Raw genomic sequence first — 11,399 nt, 5'->3', positions numbered from 1 at the left:
GGAATCTTATCAGTGTCTGTTATGGGATTACGCGACAAGCGACAAATGGGTCCCCATATTTGATCCGCGGATCTGTTAGCCCGCTGTTGCGAACTGCTTATCATTCGTGGCATGAAATATGCGTGTTAGTGTGTGTGTGTGTGTGTGTGTGTGTGTGTGTGTGTGCGTGCGCAGTTTCATAAAATTCGCTGTTGTGAATGCGGCCATACCCAACGCTGTCACAGGAGTTTTCGACATAGTATTTGAAAGGTTGGTAGACGGATCTAAAAGCTACCTAACTCTGCCAATATCTTATGCTATGCCTCGGCTTAAAATAATCTGCACAGAAAAAAGAGGTCGATACAAGGCTTTTTTTTAAATTAAACTGTTCAGAACTTTGCTTTTATCGTGTTATACTGGTGCTTGTTCAATGTTTATTGTACCCAGCTTTCCTTAGAAGCTTGCGTTATAACAATCCTCAGCTCGCACACTGACTCACTTCTCTGTCAGCTTTTATCTTTGCTACCTTCATCTGGTCGCATATCCCTTGAAAGTGGCAGCCAGTATAACCATTTTGCTTCCTGAAAGGCAAATATAGGTCATGGCGCTGATGAAGTTATGGGTATGTTTCACTGTCTTCTGTAGCGTAGTTTTCTGTGCCTCGCTGTTGTGGACGTACAAGATCCAGTCAAGGGTATTTGAGAAGAAAAGGCAGCAACAGATAAGATATGTTGAATATATACCATCAACCACTTCCATCACAGAGATGGAGCCAGTTGCCAACCAGGCATCAACTGATGGTTTCACCGTGACAAGTAAGTATTGCTCATCGTGCTCAAGGTGTTTGACGTTTGCCATTGACAATTATAATTTCCCTCTTTTCAAGTTATCGGCAACTATTCGTTAACGTTAGATTAAGAAGAGGAATATTTCACATTTTCAACCCATTCTAATATTGTATATCTGCAATTAAAACTAACCCTCTTCTCAAAGAATGTCTGTGCTTACAGTATATTCTTCGTATTGCGAGTTCTTTTTGTTAACTTTTCTATTTATAATTTTAAGCGACGTAAAACAGTAACCTAATATATTTAGTATGACAAACCCGTTGGCCCATTTTATGTGACACTAGTAGCACAGTATCATATTGGCAGATGAAAAGCACTGTGGTGTTATACGCGTATATGTCGGAGGGGACAAGTACCTTCTTTAATATAGATATAGGCACCCACTTATACAACCTCAACTCTTTCGTTGTAAATCAGATTGAGTTGAAACAAAATGTTAGTTTTTTTTTCTTTTTACAATTTTCTACATCGTTAAATAAATGTTTCCAAGAATGCTGCTACTTTACGAGATTTGATTCATTTTTGACTCCTATATATGAACAAACTCCGGTTCTACATATAGACTACGCGAACTCAAGTGTATTCTCTTGTCTTAGGGCCAACTTAAGTTATATAGAAAATGATGTCATCTAAATACACATTCACAACCGACAAGAGATGAACGCTATTCTAGTCCATTCATTTTAAAGTAAGTGTTGAACACATTCTAACCTAGTTAATAGTTGAAACAATATAATCGTGACCCTCCTCACTTCGTTTGAGCAGCAGGTTGTTGTAGTTTTTATACTTCTCCATTGCATGAAACTCATAATAAATTTACCGCGCTATGTTGCATTATCAATATTTGATGCTTTCATATGGCTGCCTCACTGCTGTGTGGAAATACAAGTAGAACATATAACCACACGGGAAAATGCACTACCAGTATCTTAATATGGAATAGTTAAAGTAAACATAGGAGTTAGGCAAAAACGGTTGTAGATCTCTTAGTTTTTCTTGCAAAGGAAACTGAGAAAGTTGGCAACGAATATGTTTTTCTTTATTAAAATATAAATCATTTTCATGAAAAAAGAAAAAAGTAAATGAGTACAGAAAGTCGGAAAATATCAGTTTTGACTTAAATTATCTTTACATCTGAGAGAAATACATCTGAAATTAAACACCACTGTTTGCAAGGGGGCCAGAGCATGCGTTGTTCGAGTGCTTAATACGTTTCATGAGAAAACTAGCTTAAAAGATTATCTATCCAGTGCTGAGAGCTACTTACTCCACTGGCCCTTTGGTCACTATATGGTCTGCAAATCTACTGGACACACTACTAGTAAACACTTAACTATCATGTAGAAATCGAAAAAGATTTTTTCCTGGACTGTCTTCAATTTGACTGACCAATGTAAATGTCTATGACTGTTTTAATTTCATTGTTTTCAACCGCCATTTTTATTTAAATATGCAGGAACACTGACCAGTAAAATATCAGGCGAGAGTACCAACAGCGCAATTCACAACACCGACATGGACCCAAGAGGTGACGCCGTTCTTATCGTGACCTATGTTCGGAGTGGCTCCAGCTTGGTTGGGGAACTTTTTAACCAAAACCCGGACGCTTTTTACATGTTTGAGCCCACGCATGAACTTGACAGGGCATCCATGAAGCGACATTTAACTTACACCGATAACTCGCAAAGGTAACGGTATTAAGTTTTAGCCGCATTACCCGGTAAAATATACCATACGCTTTTGAAAATATCCCAGAGTTAGGCTTATTAGACCAAATATTCTGAAAATCTACTGATCTCTTCCCATTCGGACAGTAAAACGACACCCAACCTATAAGAAGTACCTGATTTTTCATATGAATAGTCAGGAAGACCACAGGTACCATTCGCACAGATTTTTGGATCGATCTATCTCCCTGGGGAGTCTCACTAAATTGCTATCAACGTAACCGGCTTAAATGTCTGTCACGCCCAGTAAAGCTGTTAGGGGGTAATTATCTTTACCCTCTAGTTGATTTGGTAGGTGTGACAAGCATTTAAGCCGGTTAGTTGATAGCAATTTAGTGAGACTCCCCAGGGAGTTAGACCAATCCAGGTGGATCGACCTAGGCATGGGAATTCAGTCTAAGAATAGTGAATTGTGTAGAACTAAGATTTGTAATTAGTAACATGGAATCCAAGTACCCAGCAAACAAAGAACGTTATTTTAACGTTAACATAACGTTTATAAAACGTTAAGCGTTTGCTGGGTACAGGGTCGGGTCCAGTAATTCGTGATTAAGAAAAATTTGTATTATGTTTTTTTTTTTCACAAGTGAAAATTACATTTGATGCAAAAAATCTCGCACAAGATACCTTTTGTTTTGCATTGTTAAATGAAAGACTATAGAGCAATCACAGCTCATTATACCAGCACAAACAATCTGTATTTAAGCGTAATTCGTTGTAAATGTACCATTACAGGACCATGGAAAGTACAGGACTACCCAAAAAAGAATTCATGACGGACGTGGTCAAAAACTTGATATCATGTGATTTTACCAAGGTTCCTGTCAATGTCTTAGCGCCGGAGTCACCTTCTCACTGGTTTTTCATTGCTCTTGGCAGACACATACATTTAAGAACTTATGCCTCATGCATTTTAAAGTACAACACAACGGCAGAAGACATTCAATGCATCCCACTGATAAAACGGGCATGCGACAAATCGTTTAAAGCATTCAAAATTGTCGTGCTCCGTATGACAGACCTCGAGCCGATTTTGAGGCAGTTCGATCGAGTAAAGATTCTTTATCTCGTGCGCGATCCACGGGCTTCGATTTTATCGATGCGAAAATACAAGCTGATCCGGCCTGTGACGCTTCAGAAGTGCAACATGACGTGTGAGATAGTCAAACGTTGCAAGGAACACATGATTCCCGATCTCGTCGCACGTGACAGGCTACAAAGTCGGTTCCCTGGTCGCATTATGACCCTCCGGTACGAAGACTTAGCGGACAATCCCATCGCCTATGCTGACAAGATATACGAGTTCATCGGGCGGAAAATGCCGGCCAATGTTAGAGAGTGGCTCGTTAATACTACATCTGGTAAAATAGAAGGGGATGTTATGTCTGATCCGTACGGCACAAGTAGAGTAAACTCATCGCAAACCGCTCACCAATGGGAGAGAACGATACAACCGTCGCTAGGCGTAGAGGTAGACAGCTATTGTGTTGAGGTCATACAAAAGTTGGGCTATGAATCATTCGCCAATATACAGTCTCGAAAAAGTCAAGAAAGACTGAGAAAGGAGGGCCGATCTAACAGAGTTCAGAGTAATGCCCGATAATGTATAGATACACATGTGGTGCATAATTTGCCTACAAGCCTCTTTAAAGCATACAATTCAAATTGCAACGGAACGAAAAAATCTTATTTTAATATATAGATGTAATGTAAAAATGCTAGAATTAATAAATGTGTACAATCTCTGTTTGATTGTCTATAACGTGAACAGTTCAAATTCTCAACTACTTGTCTGATTTAGCAACATACAAATAGCCTACGGAGGGGTGAAGTTTAATTCGGCAAATAATTATTCTAGTTTCACTTATTTATTTATTTATTTATTTATTTATTTATTTATTGTAGAATTCTCGTGTTTATTTCTTGAAAAATAATGTTTTGGTTTTTAAAATGTGTCAACAAAGCGTTTATCTTGATTTGATAGTTTGGATCACACTGATATAATTTTTCATTGGTATAACAGTACAGCTGTATCTCTGTCTGTACATGTACATTCTGTATTTTATATCAGTCTCCAAAATGGATAGTTAACTCGAGGATATGAACAATAACGAAATGTTAAATATAGCGTGGGATTTATTTTTACATTAATGTATGTGACCGCGTATATACATGAAACTCCGGTTACAGCATGGTGCGTTATTACATGTACCTTATAAATAGAATCAATACTTGTAAAACTGATCTCTGGCACATTTTCTATAGCTACATGGAACATACATGCATTTGTCACAGTAATGGTGTTAAACACAAGTGACAGCATGACACATTATTACCTTCTGGGGTATGAATATATAGCTGCATTCAGAACAGCGGACTTACTAGGGGAAGTATTCAAGTGGGTTGGCCATATTTGACCCGTGGACTAGTTAGTCCACTGTTCTGAATGTGGCCTATTTTAAGTAAAAAAAAAAGCCTTAGCTCACAATGTTACCTGTAAAAAACGTCTAGTTTAAAGTCGTGTTACTGATTGTCTCTTAGGATGCGTACACAACGAAACTATCGCACTAGGTACCAGTAGTTCGAACTAACTCCGAGAGGACAGTCGATGATTGCAATCAGATTATCATGCCTATCCTTGTTTCCAGTGTAACTGTATAATCACCAGCTTTTTGTATTCTACATTATATTTGGTCCTAAAATTTACTAACCACCAGGACGAGGACGACCAAACATTATTTCTTTTATCTGATTGCATACACTCCCCGCGGAGTTACATGTAGTTCAAACTACATAGTAGGGCCTACAATAGGTTAAACGTGGACGCAACCTTAAAAGAATAAAACAGCTCCTATCCACACAACAGCAGTTTGACAGCAAACACAGTTTAGTCATCGTCGATATTACAGCAAGAAGTGCATGTAAAGCAGGCAATCTTCTTCTCCCCACATACACAGGACATAAAAAACGCCGTGACAAGTAACGTAACGTAGGCCGTGATAATTATGCCTAGTATGTACGCATGCGCATTTGCTATAGTAAAGAAGACCCAGAGAAACATTTTCAACGTTCCAACTGAACCCTCATTCAGTCCTCCACTTGATGCGGAGTAATTATACAGTCCCGGGGAGACTAAGAGATAGGCAGAATAGAATACTGTCCAAATAAAAAGAGCGACCGCCAAGAACTTGTTGCTTAACCCAAAGGAAAAGCGCTTCCACGTCGAGACCGCTTGGTAACCATTAAGGCGTTCCTTATATATTGGTAATTTTTGTGCCGAGTCGTCAACTTTGAAGGAGTAGGAACCGTCGGGGTTTTGCTGGACAAATAAATTGTGTTTCACACGAAATTCTTCTCTCGTCCCCGGATGCATCTCAGCGAAGTAAATGTCAACTTTATACAGCAGCTCCATCACGGCGTGCATGTTTATCGCCAAAAAGATGACCACGTTACAGATGGGGAGAAGCATGGTGCATATTATCATGAAAACGGCCGCTCCAGAAACATGAAACGCTCCGAGAACAGTGTTATCAACTTGAATCTGAATACCGAGAATTGCTATCATTAAGATGAACACCACCACGTTGCCGATAATATTCGACACGTATCGCCACTGAATTCCGCCAAAACACAACGCCCCGCACTGTCGAATCCCAGCTATCTTATCTTCCATTACCTTGAAAGCGAGGATTAGCATGTACATGCGCACAGAGTACGTAAATATAAGTTCTATCATCGCAAAAATAAGAAGCAACATGCCGATAACCGCCTTCCAACTGCCGAACGAGTATGATTGCTCGGACACCAACCCATACAGGTCACATACGATGATTGGGTACAGCAGGATTTCTTGTCCAATATTTTTGGCAAACTGTGCAGCTCTGGTGCAAGCGTCTTCCACGACTGGAACCCGCTGGGTGGCTTCTAGTTGCTCCGAAGCACCTTCGGTGTCGGATATTACCCTCTCCTCGACGTCAGTGGCAGGACCAACTTTCTTTTGGACACATTTAACGCAAAGTATTCGTCGAAAGAACTTGAAGCCTGCAAAAAGCCAGATCAAGGTCTCAATGGCTGTAAGGAGTGTAGCAATTACGTTGAACGCGATGTTTTGGTCGCCATCCAATATTGCGAAAATTATGGCGAATATGAAGGTCAGAGTCAACAGAATCTGTTTGTAGACTGACACAAAGAAGTCCACCTTTGGACCCAAAGGTTGTGCTGCCCCGTTCTCCTTCAGCATACCCCAGATGTACTCCAACCCCGTCCGAACAGCCGCTTTGTTCTCCACATCCTGAATGCGCAACTCTGAGCTAACGATGAATACCTGGTTTACCCTGTGTCTGTACCAGTTGTGGTTTTGGCCTTGTTGCTGATGGGGATTGACTGGAATCTCCCCACGATCCATAGTTTGGTTTCCGGGTGGAGGGATAACGTGTTGATACGGCATACTATACTGCACCGTTCCGGGCTGTGTTCCATTGTATCCATATGTATTTGGATTATGCTGCTGGCCGGCGGGAGGATATGAAGGATCTACGTGGACCTGATTATGTCCGACATTATAGGGTGCGTTTGGGTGCGGTGGGCCTTGAGCTTGGTTGTGCGGATGCTGCGGGTAACGGTGGTCAAGATTATGGGTCGGTTGTAAGTGTGCCTGACCATGAGAACCTTGGCCAAGGTGTGACCGCTGCTGCTCGTTGTGTTGGTTTTGTGGTGCTTGTGGTGCTTGGTCTGGTGAAAAGGGATGACGCTCTTCCATTCTTCATTCAACAGGTTTCGATTTGATACGACTGCCCGTCTTGAATCCTATGCTTATTTAATGGTATTATAACCAGACTCCTGAAACGATGAATAAAATTCGTTTTTGTGTGATGCTGATTTAAAACAATGGTGCTAGGTATATAATGGATTGATAAAAATGCACCGAACCTCCATTTTAAATTTCTCAAAATGTCTGCGTTATTATCCACAATTTTACACCACTTCGCGATTTTTCCTCTGGCGTTTAAAGGTTTTGACTTATCAGTTTTTATTACATCCCTTTAGCAATTAATTCAAAATAAAGAGTCCCTTATTGCAATTCTGGCATTTATCGTTTTATAGTCCCTTAGATGACAACCTTTCTTCAGTCTTATCTTACTTCTGTACAATTGATGACGACAGTTAAAATCTAAACCTAAAAGAGGACATAGGAACATTTTGAACAAGTTGCCTATGAACCCATAAAAAATATTGACCAAATTTAAAGTATTTTCTTTAATATCCAAGTAATGTATGGCCTTTTTGTTACTGTGAATATAGCAAATGTTTATACAGTAAACATATTTCAGAAATTTGGGTAGATTAGTCCTTGTAGATTCAATCGTAGTGTACATCATGAAATACCTAACAGAGAGCAGCATATAAAAATACAAAGTGGTAGTAAGAGAGTGCATTAATGCACTCTTTAAATTTAAAGAAATGATTCACTCTGGCATTGCGTTTTTAAAGTGACAATTCTGAACTGACCACCACAATTACAAGCTTTTGAGTAAAATGGTATAATTCTAAGATATAAATGAATGAAATTAATAAAGAATCTTTGATGTATTAAAAATTTAGTACGTTTTTATCCACCCCATATATATGCCCAAGCATATTTTTAATCCGCCTAGGCGTGACTGAAATCTTAATTTTGCCTCGGCAGGTTTAAAATCTGCGTAGACAAGATTGAAATCTCAAGTCACAGAAATTTTTAAATGATAAATACATTAATCACATCTCTTAAAAAGTATTTTTAGTTATACAATCTATGGTTAAGAACTATCATGCATATAGGGGTTACAAAGCATTTATTATTATTATTATTATCATTATTATTTGGCTCACAGAGGGGTTCTTTTGTGCTACATATCAGTCCAGTACGTTTTTTGACAAACATTTTAGTTCATTTTCATTTTTTCATTCAAAGCCCCAGTCATAAATTGGCCAGTGATAAGTAATTGGTATTGGAGAGAAAAGGGCTTGGTAGATGTGTCATTTTATCACCAAAAAGGTTGAAAATTATATGCGTCCTTAGACTGTACAGTGTTCACATAACCTTATCGTACTAGCAATCGATCTATTTTAGCAGGGAAAGCGCGGTCAATGTGATCAGCACTCGCCCTTTCGCAAAGCAACGTGAGCAACATGACATGCGGACCGCATGTTTCATTCAATTGTGGGAACTCTCATTTCTTTCAATCATTCTTTAGTTACTGTTTACAAACCAATGGTGCGAATATCAATTTTAACAGAAAAATGCATCTTTTTGTAACATACAATTAGGAGAAAACGAATTACTTGTATGTGTTTCCCCGTTTCCACATTATTCTATCATTATTTTCGACATTTTCAAGGCTTTATATTGGGGTTTTTATACACAGTTATGTACTGTTCTAATGTTCTTGGGGGGAGGGGGGGTACTCCATTTAATAAGAGTGAATCTAATTAATGTGCATTTTAACCTCAACTCGATAATTTCATATTAATATCAAAGATACTGTATTTCGTTTTGGAACGACACGCACAAAAAAGTATGCGTACCGTTTGAAAACCATTATCTACACGTAAGCAAGCGACTGAAGGAAAATATAGTAAACACAACTGTTCAACACTCGAAGGTAAAAATATTGCAAAACACGCGTCTGCCTAAATTTGGAACGCATTTTTTGATAAAAAGTATTTAATTAAGACGTGGACCGGCCACTCCCACACTTACCGTTATGTGTCCTCGGGAACGAAAACGAAATTTCGCTTATATCTGTGTAGGTGGTCTGCGCAGGTATGATATTGTGTGGAGTTAAGTCCCCAATAAATCGACCGCTACCGACCATTTTAACCCAGTTATGATGTTTATGTAAACATAGCAACAGCTTTTGTTGAAAAAACAATCCTGTGCGCATGCTCCTATTCCACGAAAAAGCGATGTTGGGTTGATAAAATAAATAGAGGCCTTTTTTTCTGCTTCGTCATCCATGCAACTGTGGGGATTGGTATTTGAGCGCTCGCCTTTTTCAAGGCAGAATCAATAGACTTTACAGTTTTCAATTACTTGTACATCGAAACAAGACTGGTCTCACTGCAGCGCATTACATTATAAAACGTGCATCTTCCGATCCTTGGCCGATAGAGAAGAACATCCCTGGACCGTTAGCTTGACAATCTACTCAATTTTGAAAAAAAAAAAAAGAAACTTACAAGTGCATTTATTCATGATCTCACTTTCCAAAACCCTTTTCACATATCCCTTTCCTTTTTACGCAGTAAAACTCAAGATATTATCTTTAGTTGAGTCTTAAGACAGGCACGCACTAACGCACGCATACGCACGCATACTGTTCATACTTATTTTAACTGAAAAAGATCTGTTTAAGTCGCGGTTCTTCAGCTGCAGGTACTGACAAAACCCATTCAGCTGCAAATCATGCCGTTGTTATTTGGTTGAATCGATCTTTTGAATCCAAAGATAAAGGCACGCACAAAAATGAGGTAACACTAGATATTCTTGTTAATTGTGTTACTGATCAGCGCATCCATAGTTACCATCAGCCGTATACCTCTTTCTGTGTCATAACAGTCCTTGCCATGATATAATAATAATATTTTAACCTAGGTTGGTTACTGAAAGGCGGCTTGAAAACACATAAAAATACAATTGTATTGTGTTTCAGGTATTCTTTATTCCTCTCAAACGTTCTACAGGCTGGCACGCAGGCAGGGACAGTCGTGACGATCTCCCGGGGTCTCTCTTTTTCTACTTTAGAGGCCCAGTTTTTATAGGGGCTCGTACAGATTCCTACATGTCGTAAATCTATTAGTAAGCGTAAATTCTATGTCCAATATAAACGGTCGACCAATAAACCTGGATACAGGGACTCCAATACTTGTTACAGTTACCCTTAATATGGATATATTTTCCGGGTTGGAAGGTTACTTAACGCTCGAACCTGGCACTGGCTTTAACGAAATCATCTCATCTGTGGCGACTGTTTTTAGGTGGAAGAGACCAAAAGAGCCAAATGGAAAAAACGAGGCCAAAGTACCTCTACAATTTTAGGATCGTCACCGGGTCTCCCCTTTCTGTCATCTGAAAGGGATGTACCTTCAATTATTTAAATTTATTACTCTAAAGAGAATTTTGTTTCTAATTTTGGCTTCCCTTCCGTGATTGTGATTTTAATTTAAAAACAGAGACAAATACCTGATCGGCGGATCCCTTAAGCTGATTTCACTGCCGGATATCAAAATACGTTTTATCTGAAAAAGGAAAAAGTTAAAAAAAAAAGGATCAGTTTCAGCAGCATAATGGCAATAGGCTCCTGGGGCAGAAAATATGAAAAATATCGAGAAGAAATAAAGTTCTTAAATTAGATTAGTTACCTCCGCCAAGGTTTTATTAACACTTCCTTAGTCTGTTTGTTCGTTACCAGCGTAACTAAGGCATTTATGAATGGGTTTTCATGAATGTTTCAGGATAGATCTTAAACAGGATACATTTTGGCTGAAAAGTACATGTAATAAGATTTTGGTGCTGATCCATGAATTAATTAATTAGTGGTTAATTGTTAGTTTATTTTTTGTCTTGGTGGAGGTCTTTGGTCACTGAGTGCTAATCTATATGTAGATAACGTCGTTGACATGGGTTTTTGTGTGTGTTTTTATATGATATTGGTTTTAGAGGATCGGAAGGTGAGCAGTTCGCTCAAATGTAATCCAAGTCTTAAATTACCCAGTGACAAATACGGCGTTCACAGTTTCCTAAAGGACTGTCGCCTCAATAGCTCTTTCTCGTGGTGTCCACATTCATAGTTTAACCTTCAGATTA

The 11,399-nt window shown here is 38.9% G+C and overlaps 2 protein-coding genes across 2 annotated transcripts; one reads left to right on the top strand and one right to left on the bottom strand.

Annotated features, from left to right (window-relative positions):
• Positions 1 to 491: 491 nt before the first annotated feature.
• On the top strand, positions 492 to 4,386 carry LOC106153297 (carbohydrate sulfotransferase 1). Its single transcript, XM_013527172.2, has 3 exons — positions 492 to 794; positions 2,284 to 2,515; positions 3,290 to 4,386. The coding sequence occupies exons 1-3, from the start codon at positions 581 to 583 to the stop codon at positions 4,155 to 4,157; spliced, it is 1,314 nt and encodes a 437-aa protein (XP_013382626.2). The 5' UTR covers positions 492 to 580; the 3' UTR covers positions 4,158 to 4,386.
• A 296-nt stretch (positions 4,387 to 4,682) lies between these two features.
• On the bottom strand, positions 4,683 to 9,436 carry LOC106153289 (uncharacterized). The gene is made up of 2 exons (XM_013527162.2): positions 9,294 to 9,436; positions 4,683 to 7,393 (listed from the first exon to the last, which is right to left on the bottom strand). The coding sequence occupies exon 2, from the start codon at positions 7,311 to 7,313 to the stop codon at positions 5,442 to 5,444; it is 1,872 nt and encodes a 623-aa protein (XP_013382616.2). The 5' UTR covers positions 7,314 to 7,393; positions 9,294 to 9,436; the 3' UTR covers positions 4,683 to 5,441.
• Positions 9,437 to 11,399: the final 1,963 nt, after the last annotated feature.

This window comes from Lingula anatina, chromosome 3 (assembly GCF_051362555.1).
Source record: "Lingula anatina isolate TDL-2025a chromosome 3, LinAna3.0, whole genome shotgun sequence".
NCBI lineage: Eukaryota > Metazoa > Brachiopoda > Lingulata > Lingulida > Lingulidae > Lingula > Lingula anatina.
This window is presented reverse-complemented; position numbering and strand designations above follow the sequence as displayed.

Bases quoted from the DNA above. Each gene is read 5' to 3' on its own strand.
- LOC106153297 (XM_013527172.2), top strand. From the start codon at position 581: ATGGCGCTGATGAAGTTATGGGTATGTTTCACTGTCTTCTGTAGCGTA. The intron at 795-2,283 runs GTAAGTATTGCT...TTAAATATGCAG, and splicing joins TGATGGTTTCACCGTGACAA to GAACACTGACCAGTAAAATA. The intron at 2,516-3,289 runs GTAACGGTATTA...GTACCATTACAG, and splicing joins TACACCGATAACTCGCAAAG to GACCATGGAAAGTACAGGAC.
- LOC106153289 (XM_013527162.2), bottom strand. From the start codon at position 7,313: ATGGAAGAGCGTCATCCCTTTTCACCAGACCAAGCACCACAAGCACCA.